Here is a 26,866-nt window from a genome sequence, read left to right as displayed (position 1 = left end):
TATTCTTAGCAAATTAACAAGTGGTAAACTTTTGATTAGAACTTAAAAGACACATTTTTGGAACTGTTACATACTTCTGAAGATATGCCCATTGTTTGCACTCAGGGTTACATTACTAGTTGTAGAGAGGACAGTGAATATCCCAGGTATTTAAGGCTCATTCTACATTTCCCTGCACTTCAAATTTACGGAGATGGACAGGCACAGTTTATTTTAATGCAGCATTAAGCAATGCATTGCCATCCAAAAATGGCCAATAACTCAGTCACAAAATGTAACATCAGCACTGCAATTCTCTCTAGGTAGCTGCTATAGGGAACTCTGTATTTAAAGTACTGTGAAGATAGAATGGAATAGAATAGAATTAGACCTTCAAGATCATCACGTCCAACCCATCATCCAACACCACCAAATCAACTAAACCATGCAACCAAGCACCCTATTATGTTTTTGAGTAGGATCACTACAAAAAATAAGTACATCGAAGCAAGCACTTCAATAACTGTTTATTCAGAACTAATCCTCTACCATGAAAAGAGTTGCTTACAATTCAGTCAGGCACATATTTTCATGAATAACAGTGGTAGATTAAATACAATGTAGTGATTTGAACCAAAGACCAGAATTGTTGCCAGCTGCTCCAATATATCAAGTAAGTCTACAGAAAACATGGGAGAAAGCTGAAGTGTTAACTCAGTACGACTGTGATAATTTTCCTTAAGCTCCTTTCTCCACAAGTACTATGGAAGTTAAATGATTTTCTCTCAACCAAAAGCCTAGCTTTTTTGTAAGCACCCTCCTCAAAGACGGTAGGACTCTGTTGGCCCATTACCCTGGTGTCACGGGTTTGGGATAAAGGCCTAGCCTTCTCCCCCCCACAAAGAGAGGAAAAAAAAAATTACCACAGCTAACCACAGCCGGATGAGCAAAGGAACGCTGTATTTACAAGCGGGTTTAGGGTATGCAGGGTATATATACACAATTTACAGAATTTACAATATATACACAGAAATATACAGCAAAGTAACACAGGAATGACATTCCTCTCCCCCTGCTGGAGGAGGAGGGTTCCCTCCCCTGTACCCCCTTCTCTCCCCTTTTTCCCCAGAGAGGATTAGAAAGAGAAGAAAGGAGCAGTTGTTAATTAAAAGCAGTTATAAATTAGAGCAAAATGTTAGTAGGTTTGCAGGCCTCACGCTTATCAGTATAAGGTCAGTCTGGCAGAGAGCCTAGAAGCCACAAGCTGCGAAAAGGGAGGAGGGAAAAGTGCACACTGAGGAAAATATCAGTCGCATTCAAAACTTAAACTTGCACTCTATCAATCCACCAATGAAATTAGTTTAGACCTGTCTTTTGTTTATAAAACATTCAGCCACAGTGTCCCTTTCTTAAAGGCACTGCCTCAAACGGTCACATCTGGCTTTCAGAAGTAAATATCTGAAGCCTTTAAAAAGATCACTAGACTCATTTCCTACAGTCAGAATGCACCAGAACTGCAGCTGGCTTTCTCAATGCATTTCCTTCGATTCTTGTCTAGCTTCCATATTTTAGAGTTAAATATATGCTTCTGTAAAAACAACAAAGAACACAAAATACTGCACAAGAGCTAAAAAAGCAGACTCAGCTATGGAGTTAAAACTTAGCACTATAATGAGCTTTTAGAGAGGAATTCCTACTTGGTAAATAACTGTAGGAACTGCAGAACTGTCCTCTGAAAAATATCAATGGCTTTTGTATCCCCATAACATAACCAAAAAAATAAGTCTAATGGCTAAACTCTAAAATGTGAGTTTTTGAAGAGCTCCAAACAATTTCAAGTTCCTGGAGAAAGGAGAATAGAAGAGAAAAAAAAGTTAATTTGGAGCAGACTGAGAAATCTGCTTCTTCTTTCTCCCTCTTATCCCCAGTAAATGCTTGTATGAAGTAAAGCAAGTTTCTTTTAACTGTTCTAGTATAGACTCAGGGCAGGGTGGGAGGAGGCAGGGACACCCAACAAAACACAGGCCTATAATGCTGTAGAAAAGTTGCTGTATTATTTCCCAAAGTTTCTGCTCTGCTTCACTCCTTTATATTGGAAGAACTTCTGTCGCTTTAGTTTGTTAGTGTGTAATGAGTATCTACAGACTTTATCTAAACCAAGAACTTAGGTTAATGGAATTAAGAATCTTAAGTTGATAAAGCTACATCTTGGTAGGTTTTGTAAGTTCATGTCCGAAGAAACTCGAAATTCTTCCCTACAAACTCCTTATGAAGAAATAAAAGTGTTAGTCCTGCCCAGAGAATATACTGCAAATAAATAAATGAAATCAGAGCTAGGAAGAAATCAGCATTTTAAACTCAGTGCTAAGTGTGTAGAGACACTAAAACATTACCACAAGTACCAGTTCTCTCACATTTATTAAAATATTTTAAATTATAAAAAAATATATTTCAGCTTTTCCAGAAAAGAAAAAACCAGCAAACAAAAAAAAAACCAGAACAAGTGATTAAAAGAATAAAAAAAAATAATTACTAGTGGTAGTTGAAAATATTAACTGAACATGTGCTTAGTTTTGCTCTGTACATATACAATCATTCTTAGAAATAATTAAAAATACTTTAAAAAATACAGGAATATCATCTTTTCCTGAGAGTATCTAACAAAAGATCCTTTTATCCAGCATCAGGAAGTATTAAATTTACAGACATTACACATTTACCCTTGATATTACACCATATTCATACAGAGAGATAATTAGTTATCTTCCTCTTGGTCATTGTTCCTTCGGAAATTCAGTGTTTTTTGGCCTTTTTCAGGGTCTTGCATTCGGAGGATTCGAATACGAGACATTGAAGGCAGAGAACTAAAAAGAAAGTGCATAGCATTTAAACGGTGTTTCTTCTCCACAAATTCTAGTATTTCCATTTAATCCTTTCTATTACATGTTTGCTTTTATAGAACTCCACCTTTTTTCTTTGAGAGTATCACAGTATCACCAAGGTTGGCAGAGACCTCAAAGATCATCGAGCCCAACCTGTCACCACCGACCTCATGACTAGACCATGACACCAAGTGCCACGTCCAATCTCCCCTTGAACACCTCCAGGGACGGCGACTCCATCACCTCCCTGGACAGCCCATTCCAATGATGAATGACTCTCTCGGTGAATAACTTTCTCCTCACCTCGAGCCTAAACTTCCCCTGGTGCAGCTTGAGACTGTGTCCTCTTGTTCTGGTACCGGTTGCTAGAGAGAAGAGACCAACCCTTTCCTGGGCACAACCACCTTTCAGGTAGTTGTAGACAGCAATAAGGTCTCCTCTGAGCCTCCTCTTCTCCAGGCTAAACAATCCCAGCTCCCTCAGCCTCTCCTCATAGGGCTTGTGCCCAAGGCCTCTCACCAGCCTCGTTGCCTTTCTCTGGACACGTTCAAGTGTCTCGATGTCCTTCCTAAACTGAGGGGCCCAGAACTGGACACAAGTTACATGGACATGTAGATGAACTGGACAACAGTTACATGGGTTGAAGTTCTGGCTTCACTGAATGGATACTGGAGCCAAGCTTCAGGAAAAGCTTGAGGTGAAGCCAAACTAAGATTCCAGATGTGTGATTTCTAGCAATGAAATTATCTTAATTACAGAAAGGGAACTTTTAAGAAAAATTCCAAAAGAAATAATGATCAATAATGACCAATTATTTCAAGTCTATTTTTTTCTGAAGGTGCCTTGGGATTCTTGTTAAATTAAATGCTTGCTGAGCATGCAAATGTAACAAAATGTAAGAAAACAAAACTGCACTTTAATTATTGCACTTTTAAACAGTAACCATACAGAAAATTTCTATGCTTATTGAACAGAGTTTCAGAAATTCCCCACAAAGAATTTTCACTTCAGTAACAAGAGAATACCATTCCAGTACTTAGAGATTTTAGTAAAGGAAGACAACAAAGAGTAAATCAGCTTCATTTTGAAGACTGTTAATTATCCTCTGCAGGCCTCACTGATTACATTGCACACCATCTAATGACAAACATCTTGAAATTACCGTAGTATTAATAGGAAAAATTGAGAAATGCAATGTCTTCTACTAATTTTGGGAGGGGAGAGTGAGATAAAGGGCTAGAAGCTACAAGGAGCCTACTTTATGTAATAAAACCTTTCAAACAGCTGTTCTACTTAATACAAACTGATTCAAATCCCACTGAACTACCATATTAACAAGCATCATAAGGCAGAGTGCAAAACATTTCCAAAGCCATCAGCAATGAACTGCTTAATTGTTGTTCCACTGCTACAAAGAGCAAAAGTTCTTTCTCCTCACCTCGTATTTGATTTTTTCCAAATTATACTCCTTGAAATAGAACTTCCTTGTAATGCTTGTACCAGGAACTAAAACTCAATAGTATTACCTCATGCTCTGTGGGGTAAGCAAAATGAACTGTCGATGCTGCCTGGTGTCAGCCACCTTTAGAATCATATCCATTGCAATTCTTCTGTTAACCATGTCCTAAAGACAAAAGATTTATCAGGTAGCAATACTGACCATGTAGTTCACTGGTGTTATTATTGTACAATTTAGGACAAAAGCTTGAGAATAAATTCATTAGAAAATAGCTTACTAAAAACACCATACCATAACTAATTAATATATGCTAAAACTTGGCTAAAGGAAAGCTTAATAAAAATGAAGCTGGAGAAACATTAGCGTTAAATTCTCAAAGCTACAAATTATAGCATGGGAAATTCTTAAAACTCTATATTTTAGTATACATGGACAACAGAAAGTTACTATCAGAACAACTACATACTGCTCACAGATTTTCTATCAGCATTGATATTCACATCATACTTCTTACATTAATGGTATACTGAGATGAAGTGTACTTTAGTAATGATTCCTACAAAATCCTGCCTCAAAATGATCTGAAACAATTGAAGGACTTTCATGAAACCTAAGATATAATGCATCATGGTTTCAATATTAAAAATGTTGTTATTATTATTACTATTATGAATACAACCTCATGCATTACGCTTACTGAAAAAGAGGTATAATGGGATGCTATTATTAGCAGGGGTTAAAGGAAGCTCTGCCTTTATACATTGTTGCACACCAAACCAGGTATCTCCTCAAATAAGCTAATGGGGCCCTCTTGTGTTGGGTCTCCAGGATTACACCAAAACCAGCTACAGAATATACCAAGTTTTGTATTTACTGGCACAGCAGTGGAAGAGTAACGAGCGGAATTATTTAAGGAATAGATGATATGGAAATTCTCTGTAGAGCCCACAGTTCTGAGTACCCTCCCTTTTCTGGGCAGACAGACACAATTCCGCACAAGTAACCTGTAAAAGAGGACCTAAGCTTTGAAGTTGCCTAAAAATTACAGTGTGACCACTTTAGGTGTATACCTTTCCTTTTGAAATTTCTTAAATACAAGGTATATTATCTTTTTTCCCCCACACTAGGTCTGTGATTTCCAGCGAATGTATCACTGATGGGAAGGGGCTCCAAAGGCAAAATGAAATAATCCAGTATCATCAGCTCTGTCTCACAAAACTAAGTATTTTCTCAAACCATACCATATTGCATATACTAATAAGGAAATAAAATTAAAATGTATTTTAAAATTGGTTAGTTGCCTATCCAGGGAAGTTGTAGAAAAAGATGAGGTTTATCAGTTTTAGATGGGATTAGTATTTATTGTTCTGCACTTCAGCATCCTGGAAAGGTGAAATATATACTAGGTGAAATATAAAACAAGTTTCAGAGTCACGAGAGTGAGCTCAATTGTTACTCTTGCTCTGAGAAAACCCCCACATTGATCTCAAAACTGATAGAAACCAAAGTACATGCTGAGCCCTGAACTGTCACAACAATATGCACAGGCAACCTCTAACAAGCACAATTGCTTGCAAAACTATTAAAAAGTTGTACTGTATTATTTTTGAGCTGAGCTAAGCTAAGGTTTAAGCATGTAAAGTAACAGATGCTCACAGCCCTGGGTACCAACTCCAGGAACAGAACAAGCCTCAAAAATTACTAAGCAAAATTATCAAAATACCTAACAAAAAACAAAGCTTGTTTTGGAGGATTTGGGTTTGGGGTTTGAGAGGAGGGGTTATTTATTTAGTATTTACTATTAACTGTAATGCTTTAAAATCTAACCAAATGCAAATAACCACCCAACTCTTTCACCAATTTGTACAGGTAAGAATGGCAAATACAGTTTAAGTTTAAACTATACCATGTAGACATCAAATTCATCCAAACATCTGAAAGGAGATTCAGTAACAGACCACAGAGAAAGAATGAAACAAACTGTCGAGAAGGAACGTTCACCTCCTGATAAGGATCTCACATCATTAAGGACAGCTTTATCTTCCTCTCGAGGCTGAACCTTGAAATAAAAACATCAGAGCACATTTTAAGCCCAAGATGGAGACTTATAAACAGAAGAATAATTATTACAGCAAGCAAATTACACCTGAACAGACAGAAATCATGTGAGAGCAATTTATGCACTTCACTGCCACTGAGATTCTGGAATCTCTGGAATCTCTTAACCATTAAATAACAGATTTCAAGAAGCACTGCAAGTTTCTCCATCACAGTAACATACATTGAACAGACTGAATGACTCTACCAGTGCTTTTGTACTCAATTCTTTACTAAATGTTTTTCAGTAGCTAGTAAAATTAAATGTCAGCCAGCATAGTTCACAATTCATTCTACCCTTTCCAACACATGTTCTAGCAGCTGATATTAAAAAAAAAAACCCTAATTCATTACATATTATGATATTTTAAGTAATATAAATTAACTTACAGTTATTGAAAGTGTCTCATTCTTGTGATCAAAAAGTATTTGTCCAGAGCAAGCTCGAGTACGTAATAAATGCTCAAAGTAGATTTTGCATCGTAAAGAAAGGAGCCTTAAATGAGTTAAATCAAGTAAACAAGCAAACATTAGTAAGTAAGTTTAAAGATACATGAAAAAATGAGAACAGGGTATTTTTGATTGTTTTGGTTTTAATTAACAGTTGCATATCAAGGAATCCCCGAATGTTAAGGGTTGGAAAGGACCTTGAAAGATCATCTAGTCCAACCCCCCTGCCGGAGTAGGATCACCTATACCAGATCACACAGGGACGCATCCAGGCACATTTTGAATGTCTCCAGAGGGAGACTCCACACCCCCCCTGGGTGGCCTGTTCCATCATAAACTTAAATATTTAAGCCCTGATGCATTAATCACATTTCCCCAAATCAATTTCACTCTTGAGCAGGTGACATATCAGGTTGGACTCGATGATCCTCGAGGTCTCTTCCAACCTTAGTGATACTGTGATACTGGACAGAACCACTGACAAAGTGCTAAGATAAGAAATCCAGATACACAGGCTTTGTATTTTCTAGTAGTCTGTTCTAACAGACTGGAAGCATTTTACACCACTCTTCCACAATTTCAACAGAAAACGACCACAGTCCCTTTCTTTCCTATCCAGTATTAGGACTATACAGTAAGGATAGTAAAGATTTTACACAGACTTTCCTGGAGTCCACAAATTAAACAGTGTTGACTATTAGTTTCTCCCCTGCATCCCCTTCACACCCAATTCCAGCATACAATTCCCAATAGACAATACCTCACAGTTCCTTCAAGAACTATGGTTGGTTAATAAATCTTAAAGTGGGATTCATACTCAAATTTGGGCACTAGAAAAAAGATCCCATTTGACATATATCAGCACCATAAGGCAAGCATCATATTCTGCAGGTAAATCTTAACCTAACTACTATTTCTGTACCTCCCCCTAAAAAAGGCTGAGATGCTCCTGAACATTACTCTTTGTCATGATCATACTGGCATCCCTCTCCAAAAAGCAGGGTCAACACAACTATCCCTCAATTTCTGCTTAAGGGAATGATAAATGATAAAGGACTGCACTGGGACACAGACCATCAGTCCTTTCAAATGCCATCTGTGATAGGTAAAGGATGCTAAGGGGCTGAAGCACATAAGGAGTAGTGTGTTCGTGGTATGGACGCTCTACAAGAGTGAAAACTATCAAACTGCAGGAACTGAACAAAGATCCTGAAGTTTTTCAGCACAGAGAAGAGGAAAAAGTGTTTGACCCACAATAAAAACAGGTGAGCACAGCATCACTAATTGCATTCAAGGAAAATGAATGACAGTCCAGATGATTTCAATGCCAGTATGTTGCTGGTGTTTTAGTGGCCAAAACTAGCACTGAAGTGAAAGCAGAGGTGCCTTGGATTAAGTCATCATGGTGGAGGCCTTTGGTGTGGGTTAAAAAAGCCCAAAAGAACAAGCCTCCACTGACTACATTACTTCTTCAGCTGTCAGTCCAGGCTGCCTCAGTACTGGATCTGGGAGCAAGATTGTGTTAGAAAAATTGCTGTGAATACCACCTTAAAGATCTTGTTCTCACAGGTCCGTCCCATAAATTTCACCCAGGAATATGGGTACATGCTTGCATATACACGTTAAGTTTATCTGAAAAATGAAATTACAGTAGAATTAACTCACCTCAAAAACTGCTTATATATTTTGAATCTCTGTGACATTATTTCATCCAGCAGACTAATAAATCTCTTTAAATGCTTTACTTTACTGCTTGCATCCTTATACCTTTGCTTTGCATCATGAAATTGCCTGTTTTAGTTAAGAGAAAGTTGAGAATTAACATGCATTACAAAAAAATTGAGCTATTGTTGTAAACGCTGCAAATCACTTTGATACAACATTCTTTGTGAGGATTTACATTAAGGCTAGATGTACTTGATGAGTCAAGTAAATCACTATTCACAAATGAAAATTGGCCAAAAATTAAATTTTACTTCTAGTTTTAATTCTTTCAGAAGGGACCTCTTACATCAAGAACTATCTATGATAGAGCTCCCCATGCTCAAGAATATCCAAGGAGAGAAGTTCCTTGAGATACACCAAGGTCAAAACCTCAAGTAGTTGCCTAATTTCTAAATTAATTATTCAAACTAGAAGTATGCTTAATGCTCATTGCATCTTATGAGAACAAGTTATGGTCACACCATGTAGTCACATGGGATACCTCTAAACACTAAGGGTATTTGATCATTGGTAATTTCCTAACAGTACAAAAACGTTTAAAATCACTACAGGATATTTCAACACTCCTACACCTGTTCAGTACTGGCTGACTGAGCAATCAGCACAGTATGTTTCCACACCTCTGCTGATGGTTTAAGCACTAGAAACGCATGTAAATGCATTGTGAGTCAATAAGAAAACTCTACTTTCCCTTATTTTTTTCATCTCATTTGAACTACTTTAGACATTAAAAGATGCCTTACTGTATTATTTTGTCTCTGTTTCCATGGCGATTGCTTTCTGAATTTATCCTCTCTCTCAAGCGATTCATTTCTGCATCAAGACTCTTAACAGTCCTGCTGACCTCTATGCGCTCCGGGTAGATTTGCCTAGCTTGTGCCATTTTTCCCTAAAGTAACATTGACAACTCAATTAGTGGTTTCTTTTTTAATAATTTGTTTAGCCCTTGCAACAAATCTTTTGTGCTATGGAAAAAAACAAGGTAAGAACAATGGTTTTGTATCGTTCTTTGGGTACTCATCACATGAAATCTAGTTATCATTAACAATTTCACTACCCACCTATAACTGTTGTAAGTCTATTCAGTGCTAAGAACTGTAACCATCTATGTTCTTTAATAATTCACAGTTATTTAGCTAATACAGATAAATAAGGAACAAAATTCACCATATATAAACAAAACAGTCTTCGAAAAGTCTTTGACAATGTGATTACAGAGTTAGTTAACAAAACTTCATTAGATAAGTCTTCAAAAGATCAGGTATGAGGTCTGTACAAGCAAAAACCTAGCATCAAGAAACTAAACAGTATTACCCAATTTAACTGACAGCATGAATTAAGTCCCTTTAATCTTTTCATTGAAAAACACAAAAGAAATAGTCCTAAACAGATGACTCCTAATTCACCTGTAAAGATAGAAAAGTTCCTCTGCCAAATAAAAAGAAGCTTTGATGAATACACACAAAATTATTTTTTAATTGCTTTAGACAGCTTAGGATCATAGCTGAGACAATACTCAGTGCAGCTAAGTATTAATATGGTTTCTACATTGTACAAGTAGAATGAGTCATTATTAAATATTAGAAGGATCATGACCATCTGACTTCAATGAAGAAAAAACCCACACCTACCTCTAATTCTTTTTCTCTGGCAGCTAATAATTCTTTGTGTCTTTTTACACAGGCTAAGTGTTCTTTTTGTTTGCTTTGACAGTGCTGCAAACAACGTTTACTGTTTTCCACTTCTGAGTCAGCTTGATTTAATTCATCCTGTTTGGAATAAATCAATGTGTGAGCTGTTTGGGGTAGAATCCTAAGCACCTCTTTAATGTTTACTTTCTTACCACAGGTAATTATGTTGGCTTTAACAGGGTCTAATTTATTTTGTTTTCAGTAAGGCTACTCCTAAAGTCCAGAAGCTTTAACAGCTGTTTATCAGAAAGTTTATACACAATTCTGATAAGGGCATTAAAAATACTTGTAAAACTTATTAGCAAGTACATCTTGAGAGGATGTTTTAATCTTTGGGAAAAAGCTTTCCTTTCTCCTAAATCTCCATTTATTTTTTATACTACATTCTAGCAATAACTTCTAATGTCAGTGTGAAATCAGCAAGAACTCTATTTGTGCGTGAAAATTCAGTGTCCTGTTACACCTATTACATAGATTACAGCAACTTTTATACACCACATAAGTGTTGATACAGTTGAAGCAGTATCATAGCTTTCCAGAGAAATAAAGAGGTATACAGTTTTCTTCTTCAACCCTGCCTACACTTAAACAATATCATCTTCAAAACGTTGCCAAGCTTGTTTCTTGACATGCTTTAGATGGAATGCTCCATTTCCATGTTCACAGGTGGACTTTGAATGTTTCAGGAAGGAGCATCCTCTCTTGTCCTGTCTCCCTTTAACCTCATTCCCCTTACCACACAACAAGAACAAACTAAAAACACATTATGAAATTTTTACTACCTTAATTGGACCAGCAATTTCTTCTACTTGATGGATTTTTTCTTTCATTTCTTCCAACTTATTTTCAGCTATGCAGAGAATATTTTTCAGTTCTTCCATTTTTCTGCTTTGTTGTTGCATGTCATTTTGTACACACTCCATCTTAACTTTATTTTCTTGAGCCTCATCTTCCTGTCAAAATACATTAAAATGAAGAATAAAAGGAGATATATATTTGCACATTACTGTACAAGATTTTTATTTTATCACTATCAGGGTACAAGATTACAAGCAATACTCGGTAACTCTAATAAGAATACAAGCAGCTCAGTATAATTCTCACTAAAGCCCAAAATAGAACTGACAGATCTCATAGAAGACCATGAAATCAAATTGCAAAACAGTGGAATTTCCTAATTAACTGAATGAAAATTAAGGAGACTTTATTTGGGAGCTGTGACGAAAAGACTAAAACACTGGGATTTTGTGAAGACTTTGCATAGCTGGGAAAATTATGTACATTAAAGCTATTTCATGATCAAACAATTGGAATCCAAGTAGCAATGAAAGACAAATACCAAGTCAAAGAACAGCAATTTATCCATAGTAGTGGTCAGAAAGTGCAGACCAAAAAAAAAAAATTCAAAAAACTGTCAGGGGTTGAGTCAAATCTGATGATGGATATTCAACACCATACTGATATCATGCCAGCTTTAAAAAACATAGTTCTGGCTGGAGCAAAGTATCATAGGGCATGAAGTTCAGCTTGTAACATGAGAGGCTTCCTGTTTCTGGTTGCTGCTTCTGGTTTCCAGGTTTGGGATGCTGATCTTTTCCAGCTGACTGCTGTGTACTTGGGTGGAAGTGTTGTTTGTCAGTGGCTTCTGCTAGTGCTTCTGCTTTTGCTAAGGTAACTGTGCAGTGTACTATCTCAGTAAACTCCTTATCTTAAATCAGACTTTAGTTTCCAGTTACTTTGCCTCCCATCTGTGTGTGAGGGTGGGGCTTGTGACAGCAGGCTGTGTTAACACAGGACAGAAAGGAATAAGGAAATACATAGCTACCAGTTCAACAAGACCATGACTAGAAGGCAACGGTAAAAATGTTGTTGTTGAAAAAGAAGTGCCCAGTAATATTTAAACAGGAAGATATTCTCCTACAAATAGGCAATAGACTGTATTTCCATCTCACCATGAGGACAAAGGACTTCTTAAAAAAACAACAGAACTAGATTAGCTGGAAAAGAAAAACCCTACAAGACCTTACAGAATCAATACTGATGCTTTGCTTTGAATGAATTGCAAAATGTTTACTTACATCCACATGTGTGCACACAAAGAACAGATTACTGAAAAAGTGTGAGCTTGTGCCAATAGCAGAAGTGAAAAAAGATTTTAAAAAAATTCATTCTAGACAACTTAGCCTCTCACTGATCCCAGATAAAACAGTGGGGAACTGAATCAACTGTAATCAGGATTATTATTAATCTATCACCATCACTCTTAGAATTTAAATCTTGGCCACTTGTACATTAGCTTAATACAGAGTAACAGTTGAAATTCATGGCCACCAACACACAAATCACAACAGGTTATCAAACATGCTTTTCTGTTAACTACTATGTATACATTGTAGGAACACACAGAGAAGAACTTTGGAGGAGCCATATTATTACCATGATACTTCTCTAGGGTGATTTATGCATTTTACAACTTTAGCATGGTGAAGCTACAGCAGAACAAGAAACTGTGAGTTCCGGACAGAGTGGCAATACTGTGACATGAATTATGCTCCAGAGTGGCCTTTACCTATGCTTTGATGACGCCACGTCTGACCTACTAACCTACAGCATTGCTTCTCCCAGAGTTTTACAGCATTGCAGGTTTGGAACAAAGAAAGAAAACGCAAGAAATCTCCCCTCATAACACCACCATAAATCTGTAGTGCTACTAGTTTAAAAAAAAAAAGAAAGGATAGAAGGGAAACAAGGGGGGTGCGGTGGGAATCAAAGAACAGAAAGGAAAAAAGACACCAAAAATAAATCAAATCATGCCATTGATAGAATTGCAAAAATATTCTTTGAAGTGTTAGATTCTTCACTGTTTAGCCAACTTGTACGCTACTTGAAAAATAACTTCAAAACACTGCCAACATTAAATGACAGTATTTCATAGCCTTATTAGACATAGTTTGGTAATCTATTTTTACCAGTATACAGATGTCCACTAAATGGTGTTCTTCCATATTTTCAAGATCTGCTATTTCTGCATTTGTTGTTCGTATTTTTACCTGAAAACAAAAAGAAAAGAAGCATTCTTAAGCTTATCTAATGAGAAGACAGAAAGCAAGGTATTTGGTCTTTCAGTTTCATTAGTGCTTACAAAAAACAGAACTCTTCCAACTTACCCCTTTTTGTAAAAAAGCCACATGCATTTTAAATCGAGTTATTAATGTATTTCCATTCAACATGACAACAGATTTAAACATTTTTCACTCAAATGTTTATCTTCAGCAATTTGAGACCCTGTGCCAGTTTTTTTGCTGCTGCTTCTTTGTAATTTACTGAATATAACCTTAACTAGCATGTGTTGGTCTCTTCTCTCAAGCAATCAGCACCAGAACAAAAAGCACAGTCTCAAGCTGCGGCAGGGGAAGTTTAGGCTCGAGGTGAGGAGAAAGTTCTTCACTGAGAGAGTCATTCACCATTGGAATGGGCTGCCCAGGGAAGTGATGGAGTCACCGTCCCTGGAAGGGTTCAAGAGGGGATTGGATGTGGCACTTGGTGCCATGGTTTAGTCATGAGGTCTGTGGTGACAGGTTGGACTTGATCCTTGAGGTCTCTCCCAACCTTGGTGATTCTGTGATACTGTGTGTTGTCTTATACTGACTAACTGTAATATCATTGGCCACCATGTCTAACCTAGAAGTACTGGAAAACAAAGAAAAAAGACTATTAGCCATAAAATGGTTTATAAAGAAATTAGAATTAAGGAAACAAAGGTGAAATATTCAATACATTATAAGGAGTCGAGAATATAGATCAAAAGCATAAACCAAAACCCAATTCAGGGAACGAAGATGTAAGGCTCAACAAATAAAGGAGAGGGAAACAGGGAAGAGCAGAGTATCAAATATTGCAACAACTTCCTATTTGTGTCATAAAAAAGCAGTAGAAATTGGCGAGACTTAGCACAAAGGAAAAAGAAACAACAGCATATGTGAGTACTGATGTGGCCTCCATTGTTCTGTCCTAAATAATGAAAGTACGCAACAATAAAAAAGAATAAACATTGAAAACTGTTATCCACTCAAAACATATTGCAGAAGTCAAAATTAAATAAGGGAAGACTTACTAATTTCTAAAAACTACCATTATACCTATTTTTACCTGTAGTTCTTTTTGGCGGCATCGACGACTCTGAAGATGACCTTCATTCTGCCTAATATCAGTTTCGATGGAGTTTACACATTGTTGAGATGCTGCCAGCTGTGCCCTTTTGGTTTCAATTTCTTTCTCCAAGTGACTTTTTAAACAGTGATATTGAGATACATTACACAGCTATTATTTATTACACACAGAAATACACAAAAATTAAATGCATGAAAGACAAATGCACTCACCTAAAAAAAGTATGTTATATGAATTGGATGATTTTAACAATCAATGTACACCAAAACTCTACAGCAGAACTCATATGTAATAACCAGCAGTTCAATGCTTGATGATCCTAGTTCAATGCCTAGTCAATGAACCAGGCATGTAGCTTGAACTATCTGTATAACCTGTTCACAATTTTCACAAACAGGCCAAACCTTTGAACTAAATATCAATGTTATTTCTAAAAAATACTACTGGCATCTTGAAAGAAAAAAAGTAAAATACTTTGACTAGGGAAAGACGCTTCCAATCAGAGAGAAGACACATTAACAGAGATGTGAAAAATGTATTTTTATACTGTCTCTCTCATACGTTTCCTTCTACAAAGGTGCTCATGTCCAGAGATTTCCATAATTAGTTTTTCACTTTGTGGCAAAACTATTTGAAATGCAAAAAACATCCAAACTATTGTTTTTTATATTGATAGCATCCTTCACCCCTACAAAAGAAAGGGGAAGCTTTACTAATAGCATAACAATAAAAAAAAAAAAAACAGTAGTAAACATTTAATCCAAATTTTGTTATAGATACCTGAAATGAACTGATTAAGTTTGATCCCACATTCAGTGTTTAATAAATCACATACACTGTTCAAGATAAATGTCTCATCGCTTTAGGCTGAGTTCTGACCAGAAAGGGAGATAAGAAGATATTTTTCCTTTTTAACTGGTCTGCATCATTTTCCCATAGCAATATCAGTAAGAAAATGCCTTTGTCACTTTGAAAATTAAGATAAACTGAGTGAAGTTCTGTGGGGATTGGAAATAGCAATTTCTAAGGTCCCTTTAAGAGGTAAGACGAAACAAAGAAGAGTTGTATTTTGGGACCCAAAACTGTGGGATGAAACGTTTCTGGTGTCTGTCTGAAAGAAGCAACTGTCCTGTTTGTGTCTTGACCTTGTAAGATCAGTGGAAAGGAATGTACACTTGTTATTTTAGTGTAGCTGCAAGACTTGTTATCTTTACCCATATACTATGGCAGTTGTGTTAGAATGAGCTAATTGGTACAGCTCTGGGCTTTGTATCTTTTATGTGTTATATCATCCATTTTCAGGCAGGTGTAAAAGGACCCTCAGATGCTGTAATAAATGTCTTCAATTATCATATTGGAGTCTGTGACCAATTCTGATGTGACAAAGTTCATTACATACTGACATGCACAAAGTACAGTTAAGCAGCATGTTTAAAACCTTTTGGGTTTACAGAAATATTTTTTTCTATAGTCAATTCAGTCTATGCTATCATCTATTAATACTAAAATTAAAATACTTAATATGTCTGTAATATAAATGAAGCTTTAAAATAAATCTACTGTTACAAATTCACTTGGTGCAGTTCATATTTGTAAACTTTAAACTGTGTTTAGCTTTTTAAACTACCATTCTGAAAGTAATGAGAAGGAAAAAAAACCTACAAAATAAAAGGAGGGAGCAGGGTGAGATAGGGAAGACAATTTTAATCAGAAACACCTATTATGTGTGAAGTCAAAAGCCTGGGCAAATACAGATGAACTCAGCAGCATGTCTCTGCATAACTTTGGTTTGAATCATCAGGCTTCCTTTGCAGTAAACTATGATACCACTGCTCAGGTATTAGAGAAACAGTTTTGATTAACACTCTTTTTCAGCAAGTATGAAATGAAAAAGAAGGTAGCTACACTTCCTGGACTATTCAGCCCAGCAAATCCCTGCCTGTTGGGCAAGATTTACATGCCCCAAGCTAAAAAAAGATCAAGGTACAACTCAGGTTTGTACCTATTGCAGAAAAGCACTGAGATAAATGCTTTCCAGAATTCTCAGAAAGGAAGTGGAAATCTCTAAAGAAAACAGAGAGACTGGAGAGCAGAGTACATGCAACAAGTGCACACTTTGCAAATACAGCACCACAAAATACTAACCTTATTTCTGCTTCAAGATCTTGGCTTAGAAACTTGGGTCTGAGGTAGTTAGAAGAATAATACCGTCTTTCAAAGACTTGATCACCTTCAGCAGTGAACGCTTCTTTACAGTTTTTGGGGGGCCGATTGTGCTGCATTACTTCACGAGCTTTATGGTTACTCTGAAAAACACAATGGCTTTAGCATACCAACAGAAAAGCAACCATAACTAGAGAGATCAATTTATAATTTGTCTAAAAGTTCTCATCCAGAAATTATTTCAACTCCTAACAAAAGCTAAGAAATACAGTAATGTAAGAATGTGAAAAAAAATCACAAATCTGCTTTTCTTATTCAACTAAGACTAAATTTATTTTCTCAGAAGCCCACACATTTAGCTTAGCTGCCCATTTCTTTTATTCCATTACAAATTCATCTGCATTCTAAGTTTTGTAGTCTGATCAGTCCCTTATAATTTGCTATAAGAGAGAAAAAAATTTAAAAAACAACAACAAAATCACTATGAAAAAAGTCACTCTGCAAAGGTATAGTTGATTATCAATGTGGAATGCACACACAAGAAACCATTTTCCAAAGCAACCTGGAAGTACGTCAATCAGCATTCAGTTAAAGTTTGGGGAAATGTGCTGGTGAAAAACCACTGCTGGTGCCAGGCTAAATGGTCACAAGTGCCATTGCCCAAGGCAGTAACAACATTATGAAAAACAGTGGTAAGGTTAAGGCAGAAGGGAAGAACAAAGTTAGCTTTCCTGCCATGAGAAAAGCCTGAAAGTTCAGCCATTAGGCATCCCATTCAGAAGCAGCCACATTTGATAAACAGTCAGTCAGTTCTGCACTAGACAAAGCATAAACTGCCTCTTTTCCAGCAGGAACGTTACAGGACAAACTGGGACAAGTGGTTTTGGAGAAAAACAAGATTGACAAAATGCAAGCATTATTAGTTCTGATGTTTACAGAACAACACCCCCACCCCAAAACCCCAATAATAAAATGAAAACAAATGAAGAAACAAACACCAGCACCCACCAAAAAAAACTCACAATGAAAAAAAAAAGAAAAACCAAACAACCACAAACATCTTAGTTTAAGCTTTGAACCTTTTACCTATAATCTTATCTCCAGGATATCTTCAATAGTAATAGAAAATTAAAAACAAAATAATCATGGAAGGATAGAAAATAGTTCATTAACATGTTTCTGTTGTGATGAAAAAAAAAAAAAGATTGTTGTCAAAATAGTATGTAATCTTAATTCAATACCTGTTGCTAGTCACCTCATTAAATTCCTACTTAATAGCTGATGATTGCTGTTTTCTATTTTATCAGATTCTATACACAACCATTTTCCATAGCACTCTCATCTAAAATGCTTTAACACTGCAGAGTCCAAAGGGGCTCTGTTGCTGTGGTAGGTGAAAAACACATTAGGCAGTCCGCGCTAACAGCTGGCTGATAATTTCATGTAAAAGTGAACAGATGAATATCCAAAAAGGAACTTTTGAACCCTTCAAGTACAAGCCTGCTACAGCTACAAAGGGTACCAAGCTACCAATTAACAGGTGCAACCAGTAGGGACTGGGTGCAAATTTCGATAACACCTGGACTACAGAAAACTAACGTATTCTGAATCCACCAATTAATAAAGAGACATGAGACAGACACACCACTTAGGAGGCTGATCACACACACATGGATTATTTAGACTAGGAAACTATACCACCTAGAAGCCCAGAAAGGTGGTGGTGAACATCCCAGAAACAAACAGGGACAATCCTAGAAACATTCAGGGAAAAAAAATCTGTAGAGAAATCCTAGGGAATGCCCAAGGACCTTTGTCAGTAACAGCCCTAACAGGTATCTCTGGGCAGATGCCCAACAGGAACTGACAAGATTTTCTGCCTGGCCTTTCCTTACCAGCAGTGATCTCTCTGCTGTGGACAGAAGTTGAGGTGGCATTGGGTAGTACAAAGAAGCAAGCGTATGGAAGAGTAAAAGCCTAACCTTGATGATCCCTGAATAAATCCCACTATCTAAATCCACTGGAGAATGTCAGTTTACTCTGTCTCACCTATGATAGAAAATACTGTTTAAAATGAGATAGCAACTGTTTCTGGAATGCCAAGAAGGCCTTACTGGGGAGCCCTCCAGTGGTTATGTATGAGTGTGTGTTTACTGCACTGCAACTGATAACTGAGACAGCAGGGGTCTGCCAAGCCATCTGAGTCCTCACCTGTCTTCAGAGGGGGGGAAGAAAGCAACTAAAACAACATCATATTTCTCTACCTCTTTTTTCCATTACAGACACTGCCAGTGAAGGTATCATATATGCTCCATACAAAGAGAAAATGCTTTTCTTTATGGTCCCTTACTTTGATCAGTAGAACTGTTTCTATACTCCTCACATCGATCAGACAATTGGCAACCATTGGATGATCTATTTCCAATGCTGTGAGAACCGATGGGAATTCTGGATGACAAACCGCTCTGAAGAAAATGAGAATAAACACCATTCATAAAGGCCACATCAGACTTTTTAACAACAATAAAAGAAATATTTGTAAATTTTTGTCAAAGTAATAATAATTTGAATCATTAAGGTTATGCAATAAAAATCAAAACATAACTTACCTGTGCTTAACGTCATAAACTTTATTCTGAAATGTATTTACAATTATTTGAGGTCTAATTCCACATGGATAATATTTTGACATCAGCTGCTGAAGAGTTCTTTCATCACTATGATTATCACAGCAAAATGCCTGAACTAGGCTCTTTAAACAAGATTCAATAGCCAAAGTCAGTTCAGCATCTTTTGGATGAATGAAAGCACCTAAGCAAACATAATGGACATTTAGGAGCTACATTCTGTAACAAAACATACAGAACCTGCATTTTTACCCCACAGGCTTTTATTTTCTTTTAGGTTTATTTTAGATTAAAAAAAAAAACAACTTCTCCCAAAAAAGGAAAAAAAAAATCATTAAAAAGTTAACTGAAAAATAGCTCCCTGACAATCTACCCTGAGAATACAGACACACAATTTATCTTCATACAGAGACCCCTATACATGTTCAGAAGCCAGCATTTTCTTCCAAGAGCTTTTACAGGTCTTTAATACTAACTTTCATTTAGGTATCAATTCTATGGCAGCCCAGCAGGAGTATATCAAGGAAATGACTGGTTGCGAAAAATTTAATGCCTTAAGGGTGAAGACAGAAGAACAACTGTGCTGCAAGTTCAACAAACATGAAGATTCCCATTTTATCACCTGCCTTCAGTAGTAAATGTGTTTGCACAGTCTTAGCCTGCACTGAATGCCAAGCATTTGCTCTTTACATTTACATCCTGAGTATGCTGAAGCCATTACTATTATTCACAAACTGGAAACAAAAATCACTGTAGGAGCTAGTAAAAAACTAATAAAAAGAGACTTTACAAGAAAATCTCAGTTGGTTCTGAGTTGCTCCATGCAAAACATCCCTTTTGATAAGCCCACAAGCCAGTAACTGGACATTTTGAATGGAAAAACTGTCCAAGAGCTGGATAGTAGCAAAGAAAAAGCAGTTAAAGCACAGTTAGCTGATGTCTAGAGGATAGAGGAAGGCAGGGGAGTGAAAGTTTACTTTTGTAACTATATAAAATGCCTTAACAAAAACAGATGGAAAATGAAATAAACCAGTAGATGTTAGCTAGCTCAAGTGATAACAAGGACAGAAGCAAAAGATAATCTACCAAGATAAAGCCTTTAGTCCGGGAAGCACAGAAGAAAGATATGTCTGAAGCTCCTTAAAGAATAGTTTTTCTAAAAAGATCCCTGTTTACATTAACAGCCATGCAATGAATTCCATGGGGGAATTTGTCTTTTTTTAGCAGGCAGTCTTACCTAAAGGTCCAAGAGGTTTTTGTTTAAAATGCCCTTGCTTATAGGCTGTTTCAACTGCTTCAAGAAATGCTGGTACACGTGGGCCAAATCTTTTCAAGGTATTTGTTTTACTTTCTTTCATGTCTCTCAGTTGTTTCCGCTTGGCATCCAGGGCTTGTTTTACATCACAGTCTTCTCTCCTAAGAGAACAGACCTTTTTTCAGTGATAACATCTTATGAAGCCTTAATTTATTTAAAATAAATTCTTATTTTTCAAGTACTGAAAGGACAGTATATCGAGACCTCAATATCTCAATGTCTTTATTTTCCAAAATTTTCTAAATTAAGTCATGCTGGGTCAAAGACAAAAGTTTAAAGTTTAGCAAGTCCTAAGATAAACTGGGATGGTGCAGGAAATGAAGTCTTATACCTCAGGGAACACAGGTACCTAAGAGACAACCTGTTACACCTTGAAACAAATGATAACAAATACATTTTAAAAGTGCAACTTACTTAAGCTTCATATGTTCTTCTTTACATTTATATATACTCTGCTGGAACTGATCTATCTGTTGACCAATCATTATTTCTTCATTGTGGAATGCCTTTAACTGTTCCCTTAAGCATGTAATTTTCCTTTGTCTTTCTGAATTTTCAGGCTCTGAAGCCTGATTAGCACTAGAAAAGATCATACTTCATTATTTTAAAAACACATATTGGCAATTTACAAGTGACATGAACTTTGCATTATCATCTCTATCATACAAAACATTTATGCAAGAGAACATCAGTTATCTAAGATTCTGTGCATTTACAAGATTTACAAAGCATAAATACAAATTTTGTATTTTTAATTTGTAGTGACACATAGCTCTCCCCAGTTACATTCCTATTAGATTTAGTTTAAGGCATATTTGTTTTCCAACACCATGGAAGCCAGACAATGAACACTATCACCAAGAAAAAAATAAAAGCTTTTCTACTCCATTATCCAAAATCTTGGTATACAAAGCAGGATTATAAATATTTAACTCTCCTAAGGTTTAAATAAGTACTTTCTGTTACTGCAGATTCTTTCATTAATCAGAAGAGCTCACTCACTGCACAGCTACATCTTAATAAATATTCACCATAATCACTGTATCTGCCTTTACCTGCTTTTCAGTTCTTCAATCCGTTTACACAGCTGTTCATCATCTTTTCCTAGGCGTTTTAACTCCACTTTGGAACGATTATAAACTACCTATGAAGGAAGTAGGGTTCACTAGTTTAATAGAAGCAAGAAATAATTCCAAAAAGAACTACAGTTTTGAGTAAACAAACACTGAACTGCATCAAAACTAACAAAGGTAAAATCAAGCATGTGAAAAATTAACTTGAATTCTATTCTATTTTTACCTAAGCTTAGCACTGCGTAAACCTGTGTAAATATTTAAAGCCCAGGGCTCCCAAAAGAAAAGTTATTCTGAAGTCAGGCAAGAAATTACACCTATTTTAACTGCACTATGGATTCAGAAAACCTATACAGAGATGGAGAAGTACATGTGTATAGCATGGAAAAGATTTAAATTGGTATGAGACTTTTAAAGCTTTTTGCCTACCTCAGCTTCATTGATTCCTTTTCTTTTTGCTTGCACATCAGCCTTCAATGAAATACACTGAGGAGGCAGAGCTTGTGCCTCTTCACTTATTGTCATTAACTTCTCTTGAATTGCTTTGTATTTTCCTTCTGCCTCATTCACTTTTACCTTAGGTGCAAAAAGGGAATGACTCAAAAGTAGTAGCGAAGCACAAATTTATTCAAAAGCTCTTAACACTACAGAATAAGTATCTCTTTAAAAGACTCCATTTGACATGTCTCATTTCTTGGTTTGTTTGGGTTTTGGAGGGTAATAAATAAAATAAATTATAAACAAACAATAAAGTTACTGTTACTAGAGACATGCTAAACGAAAAATTAACAATTAAAAAAATAATTCCTGAAGAAATTAGGAAAACAAATGACTGAAATTTGTGAAGTAAACAGCAACCTTTTTTCCTAACTCACAGCTTACTCAAATACAGGACTCTATATACAATAAGACCAAGATATGGAAAGTGAAACTGGTATGTGGACAATGTTCTTTCAACAATAGACAGACATATCCAGTCATAAACTAAGAACAATTCAATTGTAAAACAAAAATGTATCTTTTAAAAAATGTTTTTAAACATAATTAAAAATGAGTGACAAATCAAAAAGTTTGGAGAAGTAGTATAAAAAAACCTACGAAGTTACAAATAATTATGTCTAGTGTTTCTTTGCAAAAGATGTACTTAATTTGTGAATCTGAATGTCTGCAAAATTATTCTTCCTTGCTACATACAGAAGTCAAGTGCCATCCAAAAAGCCTGTTAAATTTCAAGATGCCTGCTGCAATCAGACACTGAACTTCTCTACAAGCAATGATATCCAAGGAATCCTACATGACATCTCCAAAAGACACTCCAATCTTACAAAACCAGGCATCCAGGAAGTAATTGAAATCACTGTTCACAAATTCCTAGCCAAAATAATACAACCCCCATCTGCAACTAAAGTATCATCAAGAAAACCACAGACATATACCCCTTCTAAACACCAGGAAAAAAGAAAATAGAAGAAAAAGTCCTCATTTTATTAGCCAGTTCAATGTGGAATGCAAATGTTACCTCTAAGTTCTAGTTGGCTGGTAGGTGTATAAGTGGGAATGTTCTCATCTGTTTCTGAAAAGCTAAGATAGCCACAAGCTATTGAAGTCAGTTTAAGTATTATTTTTATTCTTGAGTCAAGGGGACACAACTGGTGACATAAGCTTTAAAACATACATACCTGGCATTCTTCTAGCTTCTGAACAAACTTCTCTGCATTCTCTTCTTCAGTTCTGATACCTTCTTTGATTGGCTGTATTTCTTTTTCCATCTCATCTACCTGAATAGAAGCATTTATAGAAGCATGTCAAAATGTCCACTAGGTTAAGACTAGGTTAAACTACATTTCATATGAGAAAACATATTTTAACAAGACATTTACCACTGCCCATGCCATTTTATGTTTCAAATCTTCCAGATGATTTCTCATGTCATTCACAAACCCAATGCTTTTGTAGCGCTCCTTTGTAATGGGTTGGGGCAGACCCCCTCCCCACCACGCGCAGAAATAACAACTCAGACAAATGGATTGCAAAAGTGATGGAAAGTTTAAATAGAACAGTGAGTGCGTGCAGAGAACTAGAAATACAGTGACAAGAGAAAAGAACCCAAAACAGACCCAGAGAAATCCCATCCCTACCTGAGGGTACACCCGAGACCCCCAGGGCTCCTTCTTCCCCCTCCCATTGCTAGGCTAGTCTCAGCTGGCCAGATCTGAGACTGCCCATCCCCCCGTGGCCTTGGGCCTAGCCAGGCCCAGAGCCAGGAGATCTCTCCCCCATGTTACCGACTGACGGAGGAGGAAGAAAAGAGGAAGTGCCAGACCCCGCTGCGAAACTTATAGTGGTGCAAGGGATCATGGTAGGAAATAACCTAGTTTCCTGTGTCCACCCACTGGGCTGGACTTCTGGACACAGGAAACACCCCTGTAGCAGAGGGCACCCAGCCCAAACTACGACATCCTTCTCACAATACAGCTGCTGAAGTTCTTGAAGACGCTTAAAAGAAAAAATGAAATCAAAGAGGTCAAATTGTGAGTGCAAAATAATGTGAAATCTTGAAAATATTTTTTTATTTAATGACACTGAGATCTAAACAAATCAAAACCATGCAGTTTAACTCCTATCGTTATTGCAGTGCCCCAGATCTGCACTAATAATTACTTTTACATACCTCTACTCCTTGTTCTATCTGTATACGTGTATTTTCTTTAGTTTTTATAATAGATGTAGAATCCTCTTTCATTTGTTCCAGCTGAGTTGCCTACATAAAAAAACTGAAGAAATAAAAACATGCAGATATCAGATTCCTAAGTTTATCTAAGCAAACTCATCTCAATCTGCTGAGGGATACCCCCAAAGTAAAATAACTACTGGTATTTTTCTGAATGAGAAACTAACTTAGCAGTGCCCTAATTTCTTTTTTTTAATGAATGTCTTTAGGGAACAGAGACTTCTAAAAAAAGTTGTGTTTGCAAGTGGATAACTACTACAGTGAGAATGTGTTCTGAGTCTGGATGGGATGGAGTTAAGTTTCTTCATAGCAACTGTTATGTTGCTATGTGTTTTAGATGTGACCAAAACAATGCTGTTAACATACTGATGTTTTAGCTGTCACCAAACAGTGTTTGCACAGTGTCTTGGCCTCCTCTGGTTCTCACCCAACCCTCCCAGTGAATACACCAGCAGGGTGTGCAACAGGTTGGGAAGGGATACAACCAGGCAGATGACCCCAACTAACCAAAGAGATATACCATCCTATAAAACATTGTCATGGTGTAAACCCAGTAGGAAGCCAAGTTTCACACAGCCACTTGCTCAATGCCTGCTGTGGGATGGGGAAAGAGAATTGGAAAGGTGAAAGTGAGAAAATTACTGTTGAGATAAAGGCAGTTTAACAGGCAACACAAGCAATGCAAAATAAGCAATTCATTTACTACTTCCCACTGGCAGGCAGGTGTTCAGCCATCTCCAGGAAAGCAGGAATACATCATATATAATGGGAAGACAAATGGCCGTCTTCCTTCTTCCCCCAGCTTCTTATTGCTGTCCATGACATCACATAGGAAGGAAAATCCCTTTGGTCAGTTGAGGTCAGCTGTTCCAGTTTCTCCTCCCAAATTCTTATATACCACCAGTCTACTTACTGGTGGGGTGAGAAGCAAAAAAGGCCTTTACTCTTTAAGTGATGCTGAGTAGCAATGAAAATATCCCTCTATTAACAACATTGTTTTTAGCACAGTCTGAAACATAGCCCTATACTAGCTACTTGTAATGGGTTGGGGCAGACCCCCTCCCCACCACGCGCAGAAATAATGACTCAAACAAACGGATTGCAAAGGTGATGGAAAGTTTAAATAGAACAGTGAGTGCGTGCAGAGAACTAGAAATACAGTGACAAGAGAAAAGAACCCAAAACAGACCCAGAGAAATCCCATCCCTACCTGAGGGTACACCCGAGACCCCCAGGGCTCCTTCTTCCCCCTCCCATTGCTAGGCTAGTCTCAGCTGGCCAGATCTGAGACTGCCCATCCCCCCGTGGCCTTGGGCCTAGCCAGGCCCAGAGCCAGGAGATCTCTCCCCCATGTTACCGGCTGACGGAGGAGGAAGAAAAGAGGAAGTGCCAGACCCCGCTGTGAAACTTATAGTGGTGCAAGGGATCATGGTAGGAAATAACCTAATTTCCTGTGTCCACCCACTGGGCTGGACTTCTGGACACAGGAAACACCCCTGTAGCAGAGGGCAGCCAGCCCAAACTACGACACTACTATGAAGAAAAACAACTCTTACATCAGCCAAAATCAGCACAGTCACGCTTAGCAATAAAAAGGGAGATGAGAGGGGTCGGGGGGGAGGGATTTACCCATCTTCTGTTCAGAAACTCACCAGGCATCCACCTACCCATGGGAGGCAGTGATTGATTGCCTTTGCATCTTGTTTTGTTTTGCTGTCTTTTTCTAGCTTTTCCTTCATTTTTTAAAACAATTATTTTCTCAATCCACAAATTTTCTTCTACTCTTCCTCTCTTCTCCAATTTCAAGCAGGGGGCAGCAGGGAAGGGAAGTGAGTGGCTGTGGAGTGCTTAGCTGCTTACCTGAGTTAACTCACAACTGGCCATTAAAATTAATAATTCTGATATTTATTTATTTTTCTTTCCTCCAAATGTGACCTCTAAGATTTTAGATGAGTAATTTAATGCTTAATTGAAATGTTAAAGGATTTTTCTTACCTTGTACTTGTCACCTTCATTTTTAGACTGTAAAAAGTGCTTACTCATCTCTTGGGTTAAAACAGACACAGGATTATCTACCTGCAAAAATAATTATTTTAAGTTTTAAAGTTTTCATAAAAACACATATCCATGAAACTGAGCAAACCACCTCCCTGTTGCAACCCCAGCAATTCAGAACAACTAAGGAAGTGTTTCCAGAATAGAGAGAGAAAGGCAGTGTCACTTTTTTTTCCATTAATTTAACAAGATCATAATTTGAAATTTTGTCCAATGATATTTAAATTTTCATTACTTGAGCAAAGCATTGTATTAAATGCAGTGGGTTGCCTCATATATTCTTATTTGAAAGGCTGAACATGTTGAATATTTTAAACTTCATGTGCACTACCTCATCTTTTCTTCATCACTTAAGCAGTAAAAACACACTCAAATTTCTGCATAGGCAGGAACTGAAATAATGAATGAGCCAAAAAAAAACAAAGCTCCAGGTATGAAAGAAACATATG

At 37.0% G+C, this 26,866-nt stretch overlaps 1 protein-coding gene across 4 annotated transcripts; it reads right to left on the bottom strand.

The window, feature by feature from the left end:
* Positions 1-372: 372 nt before the first annotated feature.
* On the bottom strand, positions 373-26,438 carry SMC6 (structural maintenance of chromosomes 6). Of its 4 annotated transcripts, XM_068142998.1 has the most exons (20): positions 26,358-26,438; positions 24,303-24,405; positions 23,311-23,409; positions 22,061-22,207; positions 21,614-21,702; positions 20,973-21,137; positions 20,481-20,659; positions 19,226-19,427; positions 18,967-19,081; positions 16,599-16,759; positions 14,433-14,568; positions 13,253-13,333; positions 11,066-11,236; positions 10,224-10,361; positions 9,336-9,481; positions 8,533-8,658; positions 6,808-6,913; positions 6,227-6,379; positions 4,388-4,485; positions 373-2,843 (listed from the first exon to the last, which is right to left on the bottom strand). In XM_068142998.1, the coding sequence occupies exons 2-20, from the start codon at positions 24,372-24,374 to the stop codon at positions 2,735-2,737; spliced, it is 2,493 nt and encodes an 830-aa protein (XP_067999099.1). In that variant the 5' UTR covers positions 24,375-24,405; positions 26,358-26,438; the 3' UTR covers positions 373-2,734. The 4 variants fall into 4 exon arrangements, with proteins under 4 accessions (XP_067999099.1, XP_067999098.1, XP_067999100.1 ...); XM_068142997.1 differs by lacking the exons at positions 24,303-24,405; positions 26,358-26,438 and adding an exon at positions 23,512-23,878 and having other exon boundaries at positions 374-2,843; XM_068142999.1 differs by lacking the exons at positions 24,303-24,405; positions 26,358-26,438 and adding an exon at positions 23,770-23,878 and having other exon boundaries at positions 374-2,843.
* Positions 26,439-26,866: the final 428 nt, after the last annotated feature.

Source organism: Melanerpes formicivorus, unplaced genomic scaffold (assembly GCF_026170545.1).
Source record: "Melanerpes formicivorus ecotype bairdi unplaced genomic scaffold, bMelFor1.0.p_v2 SCAF_9, whole genome shotgun sequence".
NCBI lineage: Eukaryota > Metazoa > Chordata > Aves > Piciformes > Picidae > Melanerpes > Melanerpes formicivorus.
Note: the sequence above shows the minus strand (reverse complement) of the source record. Positions and strands in the feature narration are given on the sequence as shown.

Bases quoted from the DNA above. Each gene is read 5' to 3' on its own strand.
- SMC6 (XM_068142997.1), bottom strand. From the start codon at position 23,763: ATGGGATTTCTCTGGGTCTGTTTTGGGTTCTTTTCTCTTGTCACTGTA. The intron at 13,334-14,432 runs GTAAAAATAGGT...TTTTGTTTTCAG, and splicing joins GCCGCCAAAAAGAACTACAG to GTAAAAATACGAACAACAAA. The intron at 9,482-10,223 runs GTAGGTGTGGGT...ATGTTACTTTAG, and splicing joins CCAGAGAAAAAGAATTAGAG to GGAAAAATGGCACAAGCTAG.